The sequence below is a fragment of the Rhinoderma darwinii genome, chromosome 5 (genome assembly GCF_050947455.1).
Source record: "Rhinoderma darwinii isolate aRhiDar2 chromosome 5, aRhiDar2.hap1, whole genome shotgun sequence".
Taxonomy (NCBI): domain Eukaryota; kingdom Metazoa; phylum Chordata; class Amphibia; order Anura; family Rhinodermatidae; genus Rhinoderma; species Rhinoderma darwinii.
The window spans coordinates 152,370,819-152,396,438 of record NC_134691.1 but is presented as its reverse complement, the minus strand read 5'-3'; the positions used below and the strand labels follow the sequence as shown (position 1 = coordinate 152,396,438).

The 25,620-nt window shown below is 41.6% G+C and overlaps 1 protein-coding gene across 4 annotated transcripts in view; it reads right to left on the bottom strand.

The window, feature by feature from the left end:
• Window positions 1-25,620, bottom strand: part of LOC142651667 (uncharacterized) — a 306,296-nt gene that overhangs the window by 7,231 nt on the left and 273,445 nt on the right. For all 4 annotated transcript variants that reach the window (XM_075826652.1, XM_075826651.1, XM_075826654.1 and 1 more), the window contains one exon: window positions 19,395-19,604. In XM_075826652.1, coding sequence (XP_075682767.1) covers window positions 19,395-19,604 — 210 coding nt within the window. The remainder of the gene's footprint in view (window positions 1-19,394; window positions 19,605-25,620) is intronic.

The following is a 25,620-nucleotide window of genomic DNA, read 5'->3' as shown; positions in this document are numbered from 1 at the left end:
ATATATATATATATATATATATATATATACACACTATATGGACAAAAGTATTGACACATCTACACATTATACCTATATGATCTTTTAGGACATCCCATTCTAAATCCATAGATATTAATATGGAGTTGGTCCCTCCTTTGCAGCTAAAACAGCTTACATTCTTCTGGGTAGGCTTTCTACAAGATTTTGTAATGTGTCTGTAGTAATTTTTGCCCATTCATCCAAAAGAGCATTTTTGAGATCAGACACTACTGTTGGACGAGAGGCTCACAATCTCTGTTCTAGTTCATCCTAAGCGTGTTAGATGGGGTTGAGGTCAGGGCTCTGTGCGTGCCAATCAAATTCTTCCACACTAAACTCACCCAACCATGCCTTTATGGACTTTGCTTTGTACACTGGGACACAGTCATGCTGGAATAGAAAAGGGCCTTCTTTAAACTGTTCCCCAAAGTTGGAGACATACAATTCTCCAAAATGTCTTGGTATGCTGAAGCAATAAAATTTTCCTTCACTGGAACTAAGGGGCCTTAGTCCAACACTTGAAAACAACCCCATAGCATTATCCCTCCTCTACCAACTTTACAGTTGGCACAATGCAGTCAGGCAGGTAATGGTCTCCTGGCATTCTCCATTTGTCTATCAGACTGCCAAATAGAGAAGCGTGATTCATCATTCCACAGAACATGTGTCAACTGCTCCAGTCGCGGAGTACTTTACACAACTCCATCCAAAGCTTGGCATTGCACCTGCTGATCTAAGGCCTGCATGCAGTTGCTCGGCCATGAAGCTCGCAGAGCACAGTTTTTGTTGGGATGTTAATGTCAGAGGGGGTTTGGAACTCTGTAGTTATTGAGTCAGCAGAGCGTTGGCGATTTTATGCACTATGCACCTTAGCACTCGGCGACCCCGCTCTTTAACTTTTGGTCTGACACTTTGTAGCTGAGCTGCTGGGGTTCCTAAATGCTTCCACTTTGCAATAATACCACTCACAGTTGCTCGTGGACTATCTAGAACAGAAGAAATTTCGCACACTGACTTATTGCAACTGTCCCATCCTATTACTGTAGCACGCTCAAATTCGGTGAGCTCTTTAGAACGACCCATTCTTTTACAGATGTTTGTAAAGGTAGACTGTATGGCTAGATGCCTGATTTTATACACCTGTGGCAATGGGACTGAATGAAACACCTGAATTCAATGATTAAGTGGTGCGTCCCAATACTGGAAAAATGCTGCAAAGTAAGAATGCTTTCAAAAATAGAAGTGCAACATACAAAGTGAATAAACAAAAGAGAAATCTAAATCAAATCAATATTTGGTTGTGACCACCTTTTGCCTTCAAAACCGCATCAATTCTTCGAGGCACACTTGCACACAGTTTTTGAAGGAACTCAGCATCTTCCAAACATCTTGGAGAACTAATCACAGATCTTCTGTGGATGAAGGCTTCATCAAATCTTTCTGTCTCTTTATGTAATCCAAGACAGACTCGATGATGTTGAGATCAGGGCTCTGTGGGGGCCATATCATCACCCCTCCAGGGCCAGTTATTCTTCTTTACACTGAAAATAGTACTTAATGACATTGGTTGTATGTTTGGAGTTGTTGTCCTGCGGCAGAATAAATTTGGAGCCAATCCGATGCCTCCCTGATGCTATTGCATGATGGATAAGTATCTGCCTGTATTTCTCATTGAGGACACCATTAATCCTGACCAAATGCCCAAATCCATTGCTAAATGCAGCTCCAAACTTGCAAGGAACCTCCACCATGCTTCAGTGTTGCCTGCAGACACTCATCATTGTGCCATTCTCTAGCCCTTTGGTGAACAAACTGCCTTTTGTTACAGCCATATTGTCACGGCTGTGGGGTATGTGGACCCACTGGGCCGCTGCGCTGTAGCGGAGTAGCAGCCGGTCAAACGGAAAGTCAATGACAGACACTAGGACGAGAGTACCTGGGTAGCTGGATTGTGCCAGACTATCGGAAGCAGGCTTATGGCAGACTACCGGAAGCTGGCTTCTACTGGACTATCGGAAGCAGGCTTGTGCCGGACTATTGGAAGCTGGCTTGTACCGGACTATTGGAAAAAGGCTTGTGCTAAACTTGAGCACAGGAAGTCGTCTCGGACACTTAACTTGACACGGACACTGGACATGGATCGTGCAGTCGTCTCGGACACTGGAATTGGCAGGGACACTGGACATGGATAGTGCAGTCGTTTCGGACCCTGGACTTGGCAAGGACTCCAGACATGGTTAGTGACGTCGTGTCAGACACTGGACTTGGCAGGGACGCCAGACACTGGACTTGGCAGGGACATCAGACACGGATAGTGCAGTCATCTCGGACACTGGAAAGGAAAGGACACTGGACACGGATAGTGAAGTCGTCTCGGACACGACTTGGCACAGACACAGATATTGGATACGGGATACAGCTAAGGAACCTTTGCAGAACAAACACTGGGAAGACACAACATTGCTCAGGCACTGGGGAAAGAGGCAGGATTCCAGGGTGCTCAGGGATAGGATGTGGATAATTTTACTGGTGCGTGCTGTCCCTTTAAGACTTGGCACGAGGGCGCGCGCACACCCTATGGGACAGCCAGGGAGAGGAAGCAGAGCACCTGCTGCCATTTTTCTGTACCCCAGTTCTTATGTTTTTGTGCATAGTTGAGTCCCTTGGCCTTGTTTTCACATCAAAAGTGTGGCTTCTCTGCTGCAATTCTTCCATGAAGACCTCTTCTGACCAGACTTCTATGAACAATAGATGGGCGTACCTGGGTCCCACTGGTTTCTGCAAGTACTAAGCTGATGGCACTACTGGACATTTTCCAATTTCGAAGGGAAGTAAGCATGATGTGTCTTTGATCTCCTGCACTAAATTTCCTTGGCTGACCACTGTGTCTACAGTCCTCAACGTTGACCATTTCTTTGTGCTTCTCCAAAAGAGCTTGAACAACACATCTTGAAACCCTAGTCTGCTTTGAAATCTTTGCCTGGGAGAGACCTTGCTGATACAGTATAACTACCTTGTGTCATATTGTTGTGCTCAGTGTTGCCTTGGTGGAGCTGTGACATTAAACTGTCTTTCACCTTTGTAGCAGAGTTCCATGACTTTGTGCGAGTGTACCTAGAAAAATTGATGATGTTTTGAAGGCAAAGGTGGTCACACCAAATATTGAATTGATTTTGATTTCTGTTCTGTTCATTCACTTTGTATTTTGTTAATTGATAAAAAAAAACAACAACAAATAACACATATTTTTGAAAGCATTCTTACTTTGCAGCATTTTTCCACAACTGCCTAAAACTTTTGCATAGTACTGTATATATAGAGAGACAACTTTTGTAGGTAAGGTAAATATAAACAGTCTAAGGCCTCATGCACACGAACATATTTTTTTCCTCCCGTAAATACTGGCGCAATTACGGGTCTTGGTCACAGCTATTCGACCAGTAAATACGGGTACGGTGTCACCAGTTTTCCACCCGTATTTACGGGCACGTTTTCGCTACAAAATTGCACTGCACTAATCAGCAGCCCCTTCTCTCTATCAGTGCAGGATAAAGAGAAGGGGCAGCCCTTTCCGTAGTAAAAGTAAAATAAATTTATACTTACCCGGCCGTTGTCTTGGTGACGCGTCCCCCTTTTGACATCCAGCCCGACCTCCCTGGATGACTCGGCAGTCCATGTGACCGCTGCAGCCTGTGACTGGCCTGTGATAGGCTGCAGCGGTCACATGGGCTGAAACGTCATCCCGGGAGGCCAGACTGTAGCAAGAAGTAGGGAGTTCTGGGTAAGTATGAACTTTTTTTTACACGTTGATCTATATTGTGATCGGAAGTCACTGTCCAGGGTGCTGAAAGAGTTACTGCCGATCGTTTAACTCTTTCAGCACCCTGGACAGTGACTATCCCCTGACGTCGCCTAGCAATGCTCCCGTAATTACGGGTGCACACACGTAGTCACCCGTAATTACGGGAGACCCATTGACTTCTATGGGTCTGCCTGTGACGTAATTATGGACCGAAATAGGACATGTTCTATATTTTTCAACGGCACGGGCACCTTCCCATAAGCATACGGGGAGGTACCCGTGGCCAATATAAGTCTATGGGCCCGTAATTACGGGCCGTAATTACGGCCCGTGATTACGGGCGTTTTTACGTTCGTGTGCATGGGGCCTAAGACAATCTTGTAAAATACTGCTTCAGAGAATCATTTAGTACTAATAACTTATGATGAAAAATGAGGCACTCAATACCCCCTTAAGCAATTGTTATAGAAGAGAATATCACCTTAATATGGCATGTGATGGAAAATGCCATTATTTTACCCCATCTGAAATTGGAGGTACACAGAGGTACAGTCTGGTCCTATAGGTTTCTATGGGTGCCGTATTCAAAATTTGTACAACACAGATCCGTAACAGGATCATGTGCATGAGGCCTAAGGTCTAGTTCACATGATAGTATTGAAATCAATAATCTATATTTTCTTCTACAGGGACTAATGGGAAATAGCAGAATAGGTTGAATGTTACATTTTAGCAGGAAAACCAGGTGCAGTTTATGATATGTTACTGTTATGTTATTGTTTTGTATGCTCAGTTTAATGTAATGGGACACAAAATCTTATAAATGTGTAAGTAATATCTGATTGGGTATTAAAAGTAGCTATATAGTTCTGGTTTTAACATTATTAAAGGAAAATTATCCTAATAAACCTTTACTAAAATTCGTAAAGACATTCAAAATCTGAACTAATTTACTTGTACAGTACATGTGAAGAAATATTATCTCCTGCCCTTTATAAGCTTGCTTACTGACAGATGTTGAACCATCAAGTGTCGCTGGGAATGTTGTAACCTTTGTTAAAGGAGATGAGGATTTCACTTTTTGCTAGTATTAATTTTGAAACATTCAAAGACATTAAATTCACTATTTAAAAAAGCACAGTTCACAGCCAATTCCATTCCAAGACAAAACAACCCGGAGCATAAGCCTAAGAATAAGGAGAAACTAATTTGTTTTTATTAAGGAAGGATAGATGGGCTGGACAGTTAAAAAAAATTCAAAGAAACCTGGGGCTACAATTGCAATTCTAATTATGTGACCTATTGTGTCACCTGTTATCATAGCAAATGCAGCTATCTATTAATGTAGATAGCAACGCTTTAGAAACAAACACACATTTAACAAGAGTGGCACAAGAGTTGACATGCTAAATTTTGTAAGATGCCCTTTAATCAACTCTTATCAATGTAATGTGCGTTGCAATCTTTTCAAACTGCCCGTGTTTTAAGAGTTCACTTGTTTTAAGCATTTTTTTTTTTTTCAGACCTTCAATTTCTGCATAGGCAGTGATTTCCTGAGAGCGAAATAAACCCTCTTAAAAATGCATTATAAGTGTCAATTTCTCCCTAGAGAAAACAAGCATTTCCAGTCTCTATTGTCTTGTACGATTGTATAGTTATTACATTATCCTTTGTTTCAAATACATTATATATCTTTAATGAATGTATTGAAGTTTTAAAACTTTCCATACAGTTTTACTAGCTCCATTTTCATTCTGACTACTTAATGCTTAATATTTTCAGTTCTAACACATATACACTGTGTTAGGCCTCATGCACACGTCCGTATTTTTGTCCACCCGTAAATACTGGCGTAAATACTGGTCCTTGGTCACACGTATTCGACCCGTATTGCACCAGTATTTTCGGACCCGTGCCTGTAAATACGGGACCGGTGTCACCCATATTCCACCCGTATTTACAGGCACGTTTTTGGCTGCAAAATTGCACTGCACTAATCGGCAGCCCCTTCTCTCTATCAGTGCAGGATAGAGAGAAGGGGCAGCCCGTTCCGTAATAAAAGTAAAAGAAATTCATACTTACCCGGCCGTTGTCTTGGTGACGCGTCCCTCTCTTAACATCCAGTCCGACCTCCCTGGATGACGCGGCAGTCCATGTGACCGCTGCAGCCAGTGATTGGCCTGAGATTGGCTGCAGCGCTCACATGGGCTGTAACGTCATCCCAGGAGGCCGGACTGGAGGAAGAAGCAGGGAGTTCTGGGTAAGTATGAACATCTTTTTTTTTTTTTACAGCTTTATCTATATTGTGATCGGTAGCCACTGTCCAGGGTGCTGAAACAGTTACTGCCGATCGTTTAACTCTTTCAGCACCCTGGACAGTGACCATCCGCTGACGTCGCCTAGCAACGCTCCCGTAATTACGGGTGCACACACGTAGTCACCAGTAATTACGGGAGCCCCATAGACTGAAATAGGACATGTTCTATCTTTTTCAACGGCACGGGCACCTTCCCGTAAACATACGGGGAGGTACCCGTGGCCAATAGAAGTCTATGGGCCCATAATTACGGGCCGTAATTATGGGAGTTTTTACGGTCGTGTGCATGGGGCCTTACTTGTTAGAGAAATTAGCAAAAATAATCACAACGGTAATTCATGAGGATCAAAACGGTTTTATTCCAGGCAGAACAGTGCAGCAAAGTGTCCGACGAGTCTTTGGCAATATTCAGGTGACTTCTGAGGGGGATCCCCGCTCCATCCTGTCTTTGGATGCAGTTCGACAGGGTTGAGTGGGGATAACTTTTGGCAGTGTTGAGAAAAATAGGATTTGGCAAATGTTTTATTGGATTGGTTCGATTACTATATACCATTCCCAGAGCTAATATTCTGGTCAATGAGAAGAATTCAGAGGTTTTTTTCTTAAAGCGGGGTACGAGGCAAGGCTGTCCTCCCTCTCTCCTGCTATTTGCCTTGGCGGTTGAACCTCTGGCCAATCTAGTCAGGGCAGATCAGTATATTGAGGGATTTGGTGCTGGGGAGAGAGAGGACAAAATTGTCCTATACGCGGATGACTTACTCCTGTTTCTGAAAGATCCAGAGCATAAATTGGAGTATGTAATAGCCAAAATTCTGAAATGTTGTATTTTTCTCTGGTCTTGAAATTAATTGGGCGAAATCCATGCTGTTGTCCCTTTATTTAAAGAAATTTAATACTACAAAATAAAAAGAAAGTGATCCATCTGGGTCAAAAATGTAAATATCAAAAGCTGACAGAATTATTCTGATAAAAGCAGTAGTATTTCCTAAATTATTGTTTATTTTTGGAGTATGCCCAGTCAGGATTCATGATAAGCACTTCAAAAGAATTATTATTATGTTCAACGAACTTATATGTGGGAGGAAAAAGGTTCGGATAAAAGTAGACTTTTTATGCCTTCCAAAGACAAGAGGAGGCTTGACATTCCCTGAGATCCGCATGTATTTTTTGGCTGCCCAACTACTTTACATTAAGGAATGGAACAAGGATACATTTTTGCTGTGGTTTACGTCTAAGACCAAAGGTCAATACTCAAATTTTTTTGAAGTGTTAGAATCCGGCCAATTACTATCCGGTGTACTAGCAACTGTGCCAACAGCCCGTCATCTACATGACTGTTCGACCCTCTTGGGTAAAATGCTAGGAAGGAAAAGTTCAATAGAATTCTCGCCTTTACGGCGTAATTCATGGTTAGAGCAGCTCAAGGATATTTTAGAGCTTCCTCTCCTAAGACAAAAAGGAATAAAGCGTATACTAGATGTAGTGGAGGAGGAAAAAATTAGATCATAAGAGCAACTTTCAGCGGTTTTTGATCTATCCTCAAAGGAAAGGTTCTCCTATGCTCAATTAAAACACGCCCATGATCACTTGGACAATAAATTGCTCCTTTATAAGGATGTTACGGATGGCTTCTATTCAAGATTTTTCATTCAAGAAGTAGGGGTCAAGGCCCTATCTAATATCTATAAAACATTGTTAGAGGTTAATTCAGATCAATTTGATTTTAGGAGTATTGAAAAATGGGAAAACGATCTCAAATGTGTAGGGAAGTTAAAATGGGATATTATATATAAAAACATTAGTAGATCCTCATTAAACAGGAATCACCAATTGATACAATTCAATATAGTTCACAGACTTTATTACTGTAAAGGATCTGCCAGACACAGCTTCTGTGTCGATGCCCGTGTTTAATCAGTCTGCATCTGCTCCTAGGTCTGATAGAGTGACTCGATCTGCTACCACTCAGGCTGGTAGGCTGAGGAGTGGGAGAACCTATCACAGCCTGGCCAGACGGAGCTAGCTCCCGCCCTCGGTCTATTTATACCTTCATTTCCTGCTCTTCCTTTGCCTGTGATTCTGTCTGGTTTCCTGGCTCTGCTGTTCCGGCTAGTACTATTGACCTCTGCTTCAAATTGACCCTGGCTCCTGGTTTGACTCGGCTCATTGACTACTCTAGTTGCTCACGGTGTTGCCTTGGGCAACTGCCCCATTTCTCTTAGCTTCTGTGTACCCTTGTCTGTTTGTCTGTCGTGCACTTATTGAGCATAGGGACCGTCGCCCAGTTGTACGCCGTCGCCTAGGACGGGCCGTGCAAATAGGCAGGGACTGAGTGGTGGGTAGATTAGGGCTCACCTGTCTGTCTCCCTACCCTGACATTACATAATCACAGGCCCATATACCTTTTCTACCCTGGTTCCTACACAACTATGGACCCCCTTGAGACCCTGGCTCAGCAAATGAAGGGTCCCTCCCTACAGGTCCAAGCCCTGGCTCAGAGGTGCAACCAGCGTGATGCAAACCAGGTAGTGCCCTCCACCTCACCTCTTGAACCCCACCTCAAGTTGCCTGACCAGTTCTCAGGGGTCCGAAAGACTTTTTTCTCCTTTCGGGAGAGTTGTAGGCTTTATTTCCGATTAAGACCCCACTCCCCAGGTTCTGAGAGCCAGCGAGTGGGTATAATTATGTCCCGGCTCCAGGACGGCCCCCAAGAATGGGCCTTCTCCTTGGCTCCTGACGCCCCTGAACTTTCCTCTGTTGACCTTTTTTTTTCTGCTCTCGGGCTCATCTATGATGAGACTGACAAGACTGCCTTTGCCGAGAGTCAGCTGGTGACTTTACGTCAGGGTAAGAGACCCGTTGAGGAGTACTGTTCTGACTTCTCGGTGAAATGACCCTGCCTTGAGGTGCCAGTTTAGATTGGGTCTGTCGAACGCCCTGAAAGACGTATTAGTTAGCTATCCCTCTTCTGACTCTCTAGATCAGGTTATGGCTTTAGCAGTACGTCTCGACCGACATCTCAGGGAACGACGACTTGAACGTTTTTGTGCCTTCTCATCTGGCTCCCCCATGATGGCTCCCGAGGTTCCGTTGCTTCGTTCTTCCACGGAAATCTCGGATGAACCAATGCAACTCGGAGCCTCTGTGTCTCCCCAACAACGTAGAGAGCTCCACAGGAAGAATGGTCTCTGCTTCTACTGTGGGAATGACAAGCATCAAGTGAACAACTGTCCAAGGCGTAAGAATAAGCAGCCAGAAAACTTCCCCGCCTAAGTGACCATCGGGGAGGTCGCTTGCGCGCACAGGTATTTCCCATAAATATGAAACCTAATAAGATCTTGCTTCCCTTTCAGGTCTCTTTGAGGGTAGGTCTACCACCGGCAGTGCCTTCGTGGATTCAGGGTCTTCTGCTAATATTATGTCTGTGGAATTTGATATGTCTCTAGCTATGCCATTGATTGATTTGCCTAAACCTTTCCCGGTAGTGGGCATCGACTCCACTCCACTTGCTAATGGTTATTTTACACAGCATACCCCTGTTTTTTAACTCATTGTTGGCTCCATTCATTTGGAGCAGTGCTCTTTACTGGTGATGCAGGGATTATCGTCCGATTTGGTTTTAGGCCTTCACTGGTTGCAGATGCATAATCCCACGTTTAACTGGAATACTGGGGATTTTACCAAATGGGGTAATGAATGCATGACTTCCTGTTTTTCTGTTAATTTTATTTCTCTCCCTGAGGAGGTGAACACTCTACCTGAGTTTATTCAGGACTTTGCTGATGTTTTTTCTAAAAAAGGCCTCCGTAGTGTTACCTCCTCATAGAGAATACGATTGCGCTATCGATTTGGTATCAGGAGCTAAGCTTCCTAAGGGTAGGATATTTAATCTCTCTTGTCCCGAACGTGAAGCCATGAGAGAGTATATCCAGGAATGCCTGGCCAAGGGTTACATTCGCCCCTCTACTTCTCCGGTAGGTGCTGACTTCTTCTTCGTAGGGAAGAAGGATGGTGGTCTTAGGCCGTGCATCGATTACCGAAACTTGAATAAGGTCACTGTAAGGAACCAGTATCACCTTCCTTTGATTCCTGATCTCTTCAATCAGGTTTAGGGGGCCCAATGGTTCTCTAAGTTTGATCTTCGGGGGGCTTATAACCTTATCCGAATCAGAGAAGGGGATGAGTGGAAGACTGCGTTTAACACGTCCGAAAGTCATTTCGAATACCTCGTCATGCCCTTTGGGTTGTGTAATGCTCCCGCGGTCTTCCAGAATTTCATAAATGTGTTTTTAAGAGACTACCTGGGGGTATTTCTTGTAGTGTACCTTGATGACATACTTGTGTTTTCCAAGGACTGGTCCTCCCACATTGAGCATGTCAGGAAGGTTCTTCAGGCCCTTCGGGAAAACAAACTCTTTGCTAAATCCGAAAAATGTGTGTTTGGGGTGCAGGAGATACCATTTTTGGGTCAAATCCTCACTCCTCATGAATTCCGCATGAACCCTGCCAAGGTTCAGGCTGTGGCTGAATAAGTCCAACCTGCCTCCCTGAAGGCGTTATAGTGCTTCCTGGGGTTTGCTAATTATTACAGGAGATTTATTGCTAACTTCTCGGTCATCGCTAAGCCTCTTACGGATCTCACTCGCAAAGGTGCTGATCTCCTCCACTGGCCTCCGGAGGCGGTCCAGGCTTTTGAGATCCTTAAGAAGTGCTTTATCTCTGCCCCAGTGCTGATTCAGCCTAACCAAATGGAGCCATTCATTGTGGAGGTTGACGCCTCCGAGATGGGAGTGGGTGCTGTCTTGTCCCAGGGTACCAGGTCCCTCACCCATCTCCGTCCCTGTGCCTACTTCTGGAGGAAGTTCTCGCCCACTGAGAGTAACTATGACATGGGCAACCGCAAACTCTTAGCCATTAAAAGGGCATTTGAAGAGTGGCACCACTTCTTGGAGGGGGCTAGGCACCAGGTAACTGTCCTTACCGACCACAAGAATCTGGTTTTCCTAGAATTTGCCCAGAGGCTAAACCCGAGACAAGCTTGATGGGCGTTGTTTTTTACTAGATTCAAATTTGTGGCTACCTATAGGGCTGGGTCTAAAAATATTAAAGCTGATGCACTGTCGCGTAGCTTCAATGCCAGCCCTCATTCGGAGGAAGATCCTGCTTGTGTTTTGCCCCCAGGTATAATCATATCCTCTGTTGATTCTGACTTAGTCTCCGAAATAGCGGCTGATCAAGGTTCAGCTCCCGGGAACCTTCCTGAGAACAAGCTGTTTGTTCCCCTGCGATTCTGGCTAAGGGTACTCAGGGAAAATCATGTTTCTGCACTATCTGGCCACCCAGGCATCCTGGGTACCAAGCACCTCATTGCTAGAAACTATTGGTGGCCTGGGTTGCCTAAAGACGTTAAGGCCTACATCGCCGCTTGTGAGGTTTGTGCTAGGTCCAAGACTCCCAGGTCCCGACCAGCGGGCTTACTACGTTCTTTGCCCATTCCCCAGAGACCTTGGACCCTTATCTCCATGGATTTTATCACCGATCTGCCTCCATCTCAAGGTAAGTCGGTGGTGTGGGTTGTAGTAGTAGAAAGAAGAAAGACTGCAGCACTCAGATATCCAAAAAAGTGTAGGTTTATTCACCAAGCATAAAAAACTACAACCTTTCAACCCCTATTGGGTCTTTGTCAATTTGTTTCATTGTTTTGAAGAGCTTTCTGTAAAAAGTTGGAGATTGATCTGTCCTTCTCCTCGGCCTTCCATCCTGAAACTAATGGCCAAACTGAGAGGACTAATCAGTCTCTAGAACAATATTTAAGGTGTTTTATCTCCGACTGTCAATATGATTGGGTCTCCTTCATTCCCCTCGCCGAATTTTCCCTTAATAACTGGGTTAGTAACTCGTCAGGGGTCTCCCCCTTTTTCTGTAATTTTGGGTTTAATCCACGGTTGTCCTCCGTTTCATCTGGTGGTTCCAACAATCCCGAGGTAGATGTAGTTCATCGGGAAATGTGCACATTCTGGTCCCAGGTTCAGAAGAACCTAGAGGCATACAAGAGCATACAAAGACTCAGGCAGATAGAAGACGTTCTGCTAACCCCTTGTTTGTGGTCGGGGATCTGGTGTGGCTATCTTCAAAAGATTTCCGTCTTAAAGTTCCGTCCAATAAATTTGCTCCCCGGTATATAGGGCCATACAAGGTCATTGAGGTCCTTAACCCTGTCTCCTTCCAGCTGGAGTTACCCCCGTCTTTTCAAATACACGACGTGTTTCATGCCTCCCTCCTGAAACGCGGCTTCCCGTCCTTGGCTACCTCGAGGAAACCTCCGGTCCCTGTTCTCATCCCTGAAGGGGTAGAATTCGAGGTGGCCAAGATTGTGGATAGCAGGATGGTCCAAGGCTCCCTCCAGTACCTGATCCATTGGAGAGGATACGGGCCTGAGGAGAGGACTTGGGTACCCGCCCGGGATGTTCACGCTGGGGTATTGCTCAGGAGGTTCCATCTTCGGTTCCCCAATAAGCCAGGTCCACCTAGGAAGGGTCTAGTGGCCCCTCATAAAAGGGGGGGTACTGTAAAGGATCTGCCAGACACAGCTTCTGTGTCGACACCTGTGGTTAATCAGTCTGCATCTGCTCCTGGGTCTGATAGAGTGACTCGATCTGCTACCACTCAGGCTGGTAGGCTGAGGAGTGGGAGAACCTATCACAGCCTGGCCAGACGGAGCTAGCTCCCGCTCTCGGTCTATTTATACCTACATTTCCTGCTCTTCCTTTGCCTGTGATTCTGTCTGGTTTCCTGGCTCTGCTGTTCCGGCTAGTACTATTGACCTCTGCTTCAAATTGACCCTGGCTTTACTGACTACTCTCCTGCTCTGCGTTTGGTACCTCATACACTCCTGGTTTGACTCGGCTCGTTCACTACTCTTGTTGCTCACGGTGTTGCCGTGGGCAACTACCCCATTTCCCTTAGCTTCTATGTACCCTTGTCTGTTTGTCTGTCGTGCACTTATTGAGCGTAGGGACCGTCGCCCAGTTGTACGCCGTCGCCTAGGATGGGCCGTGCAAGTAGGCAGGGACTGAGTGGCGGGTAGATTAGGGCTCACCTGTCTGTCTCCCTACCCCGACATTACAATTACACTCCGTTGTTTCTCAATAGAATCCATAAAACAAAGTCATCTAACTGTCCCAGAGGTGGGGTAGTGGAAGCCGACCATATGCACATCCTATGGAGCTGTCCGGTTGTTGTAAAATTTTGGGTAGCAGTTTTTCAGGACATTTCGGACCGTCAGGAAGGGGATATTCTTTTCTCTCCCCAATTAGTATTACTGGGAGATGATTCTGCTTTAAATGTACCCAGAGATAGGAAAAATGGTGTACTAAAGTTATTGTTTATTGCCAAACTTCAGATCGTTAGAAAATGGATGTCTAGCACTCTTCTGGCTGTATAAGCATGGATCCGTAATGTTAAAACAATCATAAGATATGAAAAAATAAACAATAAGAGTACCTCCTGGAGTAACCTTAAAAATTGCTACTGGGGCCAATGGTAGTGATTAGATTCCTGTGTAATTTGTAGTAATTTCCAAGTATGGTATGGGTAAGGGCAGGGGGCTTTATTGGGGGAAGGGTGGGGCTGGGTATCAAGATTTGTGCTAAAAGCTTTAAAAGTCATTTTGTACTATAAAGCATGTATTGCAATATTCTGTTTTAAAAGTGATTCTATTCCTGTAAAAATTTCACATTGTGTTGAATAAAAAAAATTACAATAAAAAAAAATCGTACATCAGTATTTGTAAGTCAAAACTAAGAGTGGATTCAAAACATGGAACAGGTATGAATCTTTATATTTTACTTTTTCTCTGTTTAGGTTCCACTCCTGGCTTTGGATTACAAATACTGCCCAAAATACTGCCATGTGCTGAATATAGCTCTCAAAATGGCTAAGGTCAGCAGGCAAATTCTAATAATAATGTGGAAATTAATTCCTGAAAACTATGACAATGATGAAGCAATGTACACAAAAAAGAAGAAAATGTGCATGTTTTTCCATTTCTGCCCATTTGTTCCGATAAAGTTAAAAAAATTAAAAGATTAAAAGTTCCTGTTTTGGTACCATATAAAAAGTTAAATTTTTGCCACAACAAAGTCATGGCTACGGTTTAAAGTAACAAAAAATATTCACCCTTAGAATTTATAATTCCACAAGATTAAATTCTAAAAGACATTTTTTAAACATGAACATGAAATTCTTTGTTAACATTTTATTCAAACTCTGTAAGCCCACTTTGCTTTTGATTTCGTTTGAACATTTTTTGGACTTTGGACCTCAAGCTCCATTTTGCTTTTTTTGTAGTGTCCTGTGGTTACTAGTTACATCATATCATAGTTTCTGTATCTATAAGCCTACTTGCCATTACAGCAACCTCTTCTAAGTGGGTTTCTACTCTATTAGATAAAGAAACACTAAACATAGAAAATACAATAGCAGCAATTGCTCCCTTATTCACCTTTTTTCAAGTTGATCCTATTTTATCTCATTTTGATATGCAAACTAAGAAATATATATATAATTATTTTCTATGTGTTCCAGGAGATCAGCCATTTCCCTTCTACTCACTATCCTGTGCCTGGATGTAAGATAACTGGCTGCAGCAGGAACCTCCCTTCCACTGCTCTGTCTGCAATAGGACACAAAAATAGTTAAGAACCACCCCTTTGTCTAAGCCATATCCCTAAGGAATTCAACAGCCGAAAATGTCTTTAACTGGCAACCCTTGTTGCATAACTTTAAACTTTATATACATCTTGAGTTAACCCGTTAGTGACCGGCCCATAGTCCTTTTACGTCAGTCACTAACGGGCCTTATTCCGATGCCATAGACTTTTTACATCGCGGCATCGGAATAAGTAAACAGAGTAGGGAGCTGTCAAATCTCCCTGCTCTCAGCTGCCAGATGCAGCTGAGGGCCGGGAGCGTCCCTGCTCTGCTGGGTGAGATCAATATTAGTATCGATCTCACCCGTTTAACCCCTCAGATGCGGTGCACAATAGCGTGCACCGCATCTGAGTGGTTTTGGAGAGAGGGAGGGAGCTCCCTCTCTCTCCCACCGACACCCGGCGATACGATCGCCGAGTGTCTGTGTCTCCAATGGCAGCCGGGGGCCTAATAAAGGCCCCCAGGTCTGCCTGGAGCGAATGCCTGCTAGATCATGCCGCAGGCATGACCTAGCAGATGCCTGACCGTTTTAAACGGACAGGCAGTAATACACTGCAATACAAAAGTATTGCAATGTATTATAATAGCGATCACAGAATCACATATTATAGTCCCCTAGTGGGACTAGTAAAAAAGTTAAAAAAAAGTTTAATAAAGTTAATTTAAAAAAAAATGTGAAAAAAAATTAAAAACCCAGCTTTTCCCCCTTACAAACTGCTTTACTATTAAAAAACCAAAATAAAGTTAAAAAGTTACACATATTTGGTATCTCCGCATCCGTAATGACCCCGACTATAAATCTATTACATTATTTAACCCGCATGGTGAACGCCGTAAACAATGTAATAAAAAACTATGGAAAAATTGCTGTTTTCTGAGAATCCTGACTTTAAAAAAATGTGATAAAAAGTGATCAAAAAGTCGCATCTACTCCAAAATGGTACCAATAAAAACTACAAGTCTTCCCGCAAAAAAAAAGCCCTCATACAACCGCATCAGCGAAAAAATAAAAACGTTACGGCTCTTCAAATATAGAGACGCAAAAACAAATAATTTTGAAAAAAAAGCGTTTTTACTGTGTAAAAGTAGTAAAACATACAAAAACTATACAAATTTGGTATCGTTGCAATCATAACAACCCGCTGAATAAAGTTATTGTGTTATTTATATCACACAGTAAACGGCGTAGATTTAAGACGCGAAAAAGGGTGGCGAAATTTCAGGTTTTTTTCTATTTCCCCCCAAATAAAAGTGAATAAAAGTTAATCAATAAATAATATGTCCCCCAAAATTGTGCTATTAAAAAATACAACTTGTCCCGCAAAAAACAAGACCTTATACAGCTATGTCGACGCAAAAATAAAAAGGTTATAGCTCTTGGAATGCGACGATGGAAAAACTTAAAAAATGGCTTGGTCATTAAGGTTTAAAATAGGCTGGTCATTAAGGGGTTAAATACTGTTTTGTGTTTGGTTTAATGCAGCTCTATTTATATTCCTCTTGCCAACACATAGGGCTGGTTTCCTGGACAAAATTAGAATTTTGTGTCACTCCTTCGATTCCATTTGGATTGTAAGCTAGTATGGGCAGGGTCTTCTCTCTTTTTGTCTAATTGTTTGTTCATTTGTTTTTGTTTTTTGTCATATTACTTGTTTATTACATCTCCAATTGTAAAGTGCTGTGGAATATGTTGGCACTATAAAAATAAAGATTATTATTACTGTTAATATAATTATTATTATAATAATAATAATAATAATAATAATAATAATAATAATAATAATGGAAGAGACCAGGAGAAAATTAACCTTTGTCAGGCTGCAGGATTTCTACAAGACTGTTTATTTCAGGAACAAGCAGAAAATCCTGCAGACTGACAAGGCATATGGGCAATATCCTGTTTACTTTTATCATTCATTTCTTAGTGTTTTTTTTTTTAAAGAGGACCTCTTGTCTCTCTTGACATGTCTAATTTAGTAAATACTTGCATTTCCCATAATACAACACCACTGGAACATCTTTTTTTAGAACTCTGCGTTGTGCTGTTCCTTTATTATTTTTCCTAGAAATGTATAAATAAATTGACAACTGCGTGTTACCAGTTGGGGGTGTCCCTACCTAGTTTAGCACTGTCCAATCTACTTAGTCCAGTCCGACCTTCCTTTCTGACGCGGCAGCCTGTGATTGGCTGCAGAGGCCGCTGCAGCCTGTGATTGGCTGCAGAGGCGGTCACGTGGGATGAAGCGTCATCAGCTGGAGGCCGGCCTTCTGACATCATCCTGACGTGCGTGACCGCCACTACAGCCTGTGATTGGCTGCAGTGGCGACATGGATGAAACTTCATCGCTGGAGGCCGGACAGGAGGAAAGTAAATATGAACTTTATTTTTTTTATTACATTAAAATTTTATTTTCCGAGCGCCGAGCATGGTACTGTCCAGGGTGCTGAAAGAGTTGCCGCCGATCAGTGCAGCCCATTAACTCTTTCAGCACCCTGGACAGTACCATGCTCGGCGCTCGGAAACGGAAACAAAGAGTGCACACGGCCGCTAAAACGGGCACACGGTTCCGTCAAAAACGGCCGTGAAAACGGTGTCGGAAGTGTGGACGAGGCCTTAATCTAATAAATTAACTAATACAGATTTATTTATTTTTTTTAAACTAGTTCGAAAATTTATTTTCTGCCTAAAGGAAATCTTTTTCATCGTATTGATAATCATTATTGCTATGACTGTAGTGTATAACGGGTATTGCAAGAGAAGCGGTCAGTGGATTTTACGTTTAAGATAGGGTACGGACTGGATAGGAACAGTGTAAAATGTACAAACTTTATTAATGTTTGTGTGTGGTGCATCATTAGGAGCCATACAGTAACAGGAGGAGGATCACAGCTTATCCTGCTGTCCCTGCACGCTGCCTGTACTTCTTCTGCTGGCCCTCCTCTACTCCCAATGGGCTGAAGTGAGAGCTTTAAGTATATGCAGCTTTTCCTTCAACATGCTCTAGCTGTTATTCAGGTCTTGTTTGAAAGCAAAGAATCTTAGCTTGAAAACGAGCGATAATTAGATCATAGCAAGGACATAACACATGTCCTTAGTTGCTGAAGCGCCTTCCTGCCAGGATGTATGAGATGCATTCTTGGCAGCAAAAGGAATAATGCATTTTATTAAAAAAATAATATTATGTGAAAGTTACGTGAAGGTGGACATGGCGGTCAACAGCACATCAAGACAACTGCAATTGTCAGGTTGTTTGCTTTCAGGAAATGAGGGTGCACTCGCTTTTCAAGGTGTGTAATCCCTGTATTTGATGTTTCCAGCTTAAAACCAGATTTATGGTTTTTTCAATTCTGAGAATTTTATGAATATATCTGCATGTAGACACAGGCCTCAGTAGTATTTATGAACTCTGCATGCAGCATATTGAACTTTTCTTTTTCGGACATGAGAGCCATTTAATTTTCTGCTTGGATTCCACTTTTAGCCACAATTTTAAATGTTTATGCATTTATGCAAAATTACACATTCACACAAAATTGCATGATGTGCCTGTGTGTATAAAGTTCTGGGTATCATTTTGACAGTGTGCCAGGTATCTACTTTTAGAAAATATATTGGTATGGGGTTTTAGTGTGATTTTTTTTGTTTTCATTTTGATTTTAGTTGTACATTTTAAAAGTGTGAAAATGTCCTGGCTACCAGGGGTGCAAAGTGTCTCAAACAAAAACAGGTAATTTCTGTCTGGTTTACTTGTATGACCAAACTAGACTTTACCTCTTTTGACCCAAGGCTCAAGATTAAAAATAACTTTTCCATGCATTTCATTAGATTCAAAGAGGCTCTGTCACCAGATTATAAGTGCCCTATCTCCTACATAATCTGATCGGCGCTGTAATGTAGATAACAACAGTGGTTTTTATTTTGAAATACGATCAATTTTGAGCAAGTTATGAGCAATTTTAGATTTATGCTAATTTGTTTCTTAATGACAAACTGGGCGTGTTTTTACTATTTTACCAACTGGGTGTTGTAAAGAGAAGTGTATGACGCTGACCAATCAGCGTCATACACTTTTCTCCATTCATTTTTAGCAGTACTCGCAACACACAGCGTGATCTCGCGAGATCACGCTGTACTGTCCCATACACCCACATTAACTTTACCAAAGTGTCTTGAGAGGGAATAGACATTCCCTCCAGCCAGGACGCGATGTCTATTTACACTCCCGACACTTCGGTAAAGTTTCTGTGAATGAAAGCACAGCGTGATCTCGAGAGATAATGCTGTGCTGTGGGAGTAAGTCCCCAAGTAACTTTACCGAAGTGTCGGGAGTGTGAATAGACATCGCTTCCCTGCTAGAGACGATGTCTATTCACTCTCAACACACTTCGGTAAAGTTAATGTGGGTGTATGTAACAGTACAGCATGTTGTTATATACATTACAGGACCGATCACATTATGTAGGAGATAGGGCACTTATAATCTGGTGACAGAGCCTCTTTAAAGGTATATGTTTGTACTTTAAGATACATGATAGACTTACCTCTACAATGGCACCATTCGGTAATCGAAGGAACTGTCGATAAAGATGTTTATAGCCTCTTAGATGAATTGTATAAATCATTACATGGGCAGTTATGTCTTTTGAGCTGTCTTCATCACCCTTTGAACTGTAATGTTCCAGATGCTGAATATCTGAGGTTGACAATGTTTTACTTGTTTCTTTTTTCCAGATGTAGTCATATACTGTGACCTAGACAAATAAAACTGCTAATGACTGCTGAACTGTTAATAGTATTATAATAACATAAAGTAATTGAACAAAATGATCACTGCATTGTTAGTTACTCTACTATTTTTTCTTAAACAAGTATACACTTTCTACTAATTACCACAGAGGGCAGTATTGAGACCGATTATTTACAATATATTTATTAATGACCTTTCCTACATAGTAAAATCTATAGAGCTAAATATGATACTAAGTTATGTAGGGGCATTGACACAGAACAGAACAATATTAAATTACAAAATAGATTCTATTTGATCTCATCTTCCTTGCTACCTTTCTCTAGAACATCTAAAATTGGTAGTTTAAGGGACTCATGCTCCTGTCTTTGTTGCTTTAATGCTATAGATGATTGGGCCTTCATGAAAGCCACCCTTGTAAGGTTTCAATTCCCTCTAGAATTTGTACATGCCATCTTTACTTTTCATTTTCAGTTCAATGCAAGATTTAAAGTAAATGGAACACTTTCCACTACAAGGCCTTTTCCCAACCTTTTTTATTGTACTACTTTACAACTTTTATTTTAGTACTACTGTTCCTAATCACCAATCCAAAAGAGGGACTTCTAACACCTGACAGAATTACTTGAGCAATTTGGCAAACTAACAAGTTTTAACGTAAAACTTAGCAGGTCAGAATTATTAAATATAGCCTTTTCTCAACAGAAACCGTACATCTACAAACCTCAATCAATATTTTGGCATCCACCTATCTACTAATCTCTCCCACTGTGCCGACTAAACTACTCGTTTCATTTGTTATACAATAAAACTGTGTTATAAGTATATGATATACCATTGATTTCCTGGATAGAAAAGAAAAACTTATTAAAAACATATAAAATGCCCAAAATTCAATATGTAATGCAAATGGTTCTCCATCTTTTTTTTTTTTTTTGTCACTTCGCAGGCTTTTCTCTAGATTACTCTGAAAGTGAAAGAGATCCTGCCTGGCCAATAATCTGTTAAAAAAGAAAAAAAAATGTTGTCCATGGCCTCCGCGATGTTCATTCATATTATAAAGCTATATAATTAAACAGATGTTTAGCGTTAGTTAACACTTTTAAGTATCACGATGGTTCTCCAAACTCTACAAAAATATCTTATTTAATCCTTTACTGAAAGGAGCCTATGATACTGGTAACACCATGTGTTGAACTTTGGCACCATGAGGCTGGGTTCACACGACCTATTTTCAGACGTAAACGAGGCGTATTATGCCTCGTTTTACGTCTGAAAATAGGGCTACAATACGTCGGCAAACATCTGCCCATTCATTTGAATGGGTTTGCCAACGTATTGTGCAGACGACCTGTAATTTACGCGTCGTCGTTTGACAGCTGTCAAACGACGACGCGTAAATTGACTGCCTCGGCAAAGAAGTGCAGGGCGCTTCTTTGCATCGTAATTTGAGCTGTTCTTCATTGGACTCAATGAAGAGCAGCTCAAGATATACGAGCGTCACAGACGCCTCGTATATTACGAGGAGGAGCATTTACGGCTGAAACGACGCAGCTGTTTTCTTCTGAAAACAGTCTGTCATTTCAGCCGTAAATGACAGCTAGCGTGTGAACATACCCTCATCCTCTCCTTGTTTCCCAGCGGGCCTGTTACACAAGGTCAATGATATAGATAATACAGTATATCAAAATATGTAAGATATGTTAACCCCTTCCCGCCGCAGCCATTTTTTGATTTTTGATTTTCGTTTTTAATTTTCCTCCTTCCAAGATTCATAACTCTTTTATTTTTCCATCAATAGAGCGGTGTGAGGGCTTATTTTTTGAGAGAGGAGTTTTAGTGTCTATTGGTAACATTTAAAGTACCATATAATGTACTGAGAAACTGAAAAAAAAAATGTGTGTGGGCTGAAATTGGAAAAAACTGAGATTCCTCAATAGTTTTTTTTTTTTTTTTACACCTTTCATCGTGCGGTAAAAATGACAACCTAACTTTATTCTGTGGCTCAATACAATACAGATACAGTGAAATTTATAATTTTTTTTATATATTTTACTATTTTTAAAAAAAAAATACTTTGTCTCCACAATCTGAGAGCCATAACTTTTTTAATTTTTATTTTATCGATTGAGCGGTGTGACGGATTAATTTTAGCAGGTCGAGCTGTAGATTTTATCAGTATTATTTTTTGATCACCTTTTTATTTGATTATTTTTTTGGGAGCTAAGTTGACCAAAGAACGATTTCGGTGATTTAAATGTTTTATATTTTTACGGCGTTCACCATGTGCATTAACTTTTACAGACGCAGCGATACCAATTTTGTTAACTTTTTTATTTTTTACATTGCTTTAGATGAAAACTGGGAAAAGGTTTTTTTTTTAACTTTTAATGTTTTTTTATTTTTTTCACTACTAAAAACTTTATTTCCCTTTTTTTACACATTTTATTAGTCCCTCTAGGGGACTTGAACTGGCGATCATTAGATCGCTGGTGCAAAACACTGCAATACTAACGTATATTGTATATTGCAGTATAGTGTCATTTTCACAGGCATCTGTTAAACCCTGCCACAGGCAGGGCTTAGCAGAGGCAGAGTGAAGGCAGTTCTGGGGGTATTCATTAGGCGCCTGGGCTGCCATGACAACCATCGTCACCCCCGATCTCATTACTGGGGGGGGTGATGAGCTGTCCCCTCTTTTCAACACCTCAGATGCTGCGGTCGCGATTGACCAAAGCATTTGAGGGGTTACACAGCCAGGAACAGCGCGATCGCTGTTCCTGGAAGTTAGTCCCGGGTGTTTGCTGTAAAACACAGCCGACACCTGCACTCCATACATTCCCTCCGCACTACGACGTACCAGACACGTAGTTTTGCGGGAAGGGGTTAAACACATACTCTCTCTGTAACATTGGTAACTCTACCCAAATGTGTCACTAAAAAACTGTCTCAGAATCTCTCGGATGAGTGAAAGCATTACAAGGTTATTCCCAATTCCCACATAAAGTGCCACGTGCCAGATTTGAAAAAAGGGTCTGTGCCCAGAGGGCTGAAACTGGCTGCGTCCTTACGGGGTTAAGTTGCATTTTTTAAATAAATGCTTTAAAGAGGCTCTGTCACCAGATTTTGCAACCCCTATCTGCTATTGCAGCAGATAGGCGCTGCAATGTAGATTACAGTAACGTTTTTATTTTTAAAAAACGAGCATTTTTGGCCAAGTTATGACCATTTTTGTAGTTATGCAAATGAGGCTTGCAAAAGTCCAAGTGGGTGTGTTTAAAAGTAAAAGTCCAAGTGGGCGTGTATTATGTGCGTACATCGGGGCGTTTTTAATACTTTCACTAGCTGGGCGCTCTGAAGAGAAGTATCATCCCCTTCTCTTCAGAACGCCCAGCTTCTGGCAGTACAGACACAGCCGTGTTCTCGAGAGATCACGCTGTGACATCACTCACAGGTCCTGCATCGTGTCAGACGAGCGAGGACACCGGCACCAGAGGCTACAGTTGATTCTGCAGCAGCATCAGCGTTTGCAGGTAAGTAGCTACATCGACTTACCTGCTAACGCCGATGCTGCTGCAGAATCAACTGAAGCCTCTGGTGCCGGTGTCCTCGCTCGTCTGACAGGATGCAGGACCTGTGAGTGACGTCACAGCGTGATCTCTCGAGAACACGGCTGTGTCTGCACTGCCAGAAGCTGGGCGTTCTGAAGAGAAGTGGATGATACTTCTCATCAGAACGCCCAGCTAGTGAAAGTATTAAAAACGCCCCGATGTACGCACATAATACACGCCCACTTGGACTTTTACTTTTAAACACACCCACTTGGACTTTTGCAAGCCTCATTTGCATAACTACAAAAATGGTCATAACTTGGCCAAAAATGCTCGTTTTTTAAAAATAAAAACGTTACTGTAATCTACATTGCAGCGCCTATCTGCTACAATGGCAGATAGGGGTTGCAAAATCTGGTGACAGAGCCTCTTTAACGTGACCTTATCACATAATAAACTTTTACGCTGCAGTTGATTATTGCAGATGTTTACTATGCATGTTAACCATAAAAAAGTTAGGGGACAACACACACGTATGCCATTCTGTACTTTATCCGTTACTTCTGATGTTAACAATCATTACAAAGAAATAATCAATGTCAAAATTTGTTTCTTTTCATCTCTTGCCTGTAGAGAAATTTCTTCTCTTGACAGTTATTCATATACACTGAATGGCCACATTATTAGAGACATCTGTCCTTTCACTATAGAAAAATCCTGCTATAGCCATTGGAGATATATATGCAGCTTCAAAAACATATAGCTATTAGATACTGATTGGTAAATCCCAGATTTCAGTGGGAACCAACAAACCTATGTCATGCAAGATAGACCTTTGATGGATTTCCATATTGTCCAGGTTAGTTTTTGCCATTCTATTGACCCCCCCCCCTCTCCCACCACAACCACCACCCAGGTAAGTGCTGCCAGAGATGGCCACTCATCTCCCTCTGCCTTCACACACTAACATACATGTTCCATCAAGCTGGAGGCGCAAGTTAGAGGGATCGGAATTGTTACCCTTTGTGCGTAATAAAAACTATAGAATATCTATGGGTAGCTTTAGACACACAAGGTGCAATATTGATATTAGCAATCAACTCAATAGCATGTTTTTCTGTAAGTCATATCAGGCAGCGACAGAATGATGTCACTTGGCTAAAATAAAAATGAATGTGTTTGTAAAATCAACTGGAATATTTGAATTTGAAATACATTCATAAATAAATATGTCTTAAAAGGAATGCCCACTTTTGGTCAAAATTGGTACTCGGTGTCCTAAGTTGATTGTCCCAGTGGGACCCTTTTCCTATAAGCTGGTTCATGGCCCCTGAGCTGAACTATTAATGCTCTTTTTAATGCAGTGCCCTTGCTGAGTAAGGAACAACAGAGCATCTGTCTATAGTGAATAAGTAGAGGTCTAAGAAGCCTGTGACGAAGAGTTGTTCTACAGTGGGCACCCTCTTTATGTGGGTTTTGTGCCAGAAAGAAAAAAATTGCAGCATCTTGATTTATGTTATATTAAATACTAAGAACAGTTCAGCTTCACACTAGGGTTTATATGAAGCATCAGTTACTAATAAGAGAAAGGAGGATGGTTCGCCACTCATACCAGCTTTTATTGCAACTTGTTTCACATAAGTTCTAAATAAATGCAATAACAACAACAACACCAACATCCATGTAATGCATAATTCAATCTCCCAATAGATATAAAAAAACGAATATGCTAAACAAGACGGTCAGGATTAATTTTCAGCAGGGGGAAAATAATTACAATCACACTTTCCCATTGAAGGCAGTGAAAATGTAAACAATACTTCCCTCCAGGCAAGTGCTTTATCAAGTCGACAGATGCATTTGAATTTCCATGGGCGGGGGGCAAAATAGGTTACATGTCATTTTAATAGAAAGGCCTAACCCTCAAGATGGACTGCGGACTGTAACATTGGAGCTGTCTTTCACTAATGCAACAATTTAGGCCTCATGAAAACGCTGTATTTTAGTATGGTATACAGCTGTGTGTACAGTACTGCATATAAATAAGCAATACAGAAAAATTAAGAATGTCATGGAAGGTCACTGACCTCTCTGTTAAGACTGACATGCTAGTTTACATGCATATACATACATACACCGTAATCTGAAAAAGCAATGCATCTATCTATCTATCTATCTATCTATCTATCTATCTATCTATCTATCTATCTATCTATCTATCTATCTATCTATCTATCTATCTATCTATCTATCTAATATCTATCTATCTATCTATCTATCTATCTATCTATCTATCTATCTATCTATCTATCTATCTATCTATCTATCTATCTATCTATCTATCTATCTATCTATCTATTCTATTCTATCTATCTATCTATCATCTATCTCTCATATATCTATCTCTCATATATCTATCTCTCATATATCTATCTATCTATCTATCTATCTATCTATCTATCTATCTAT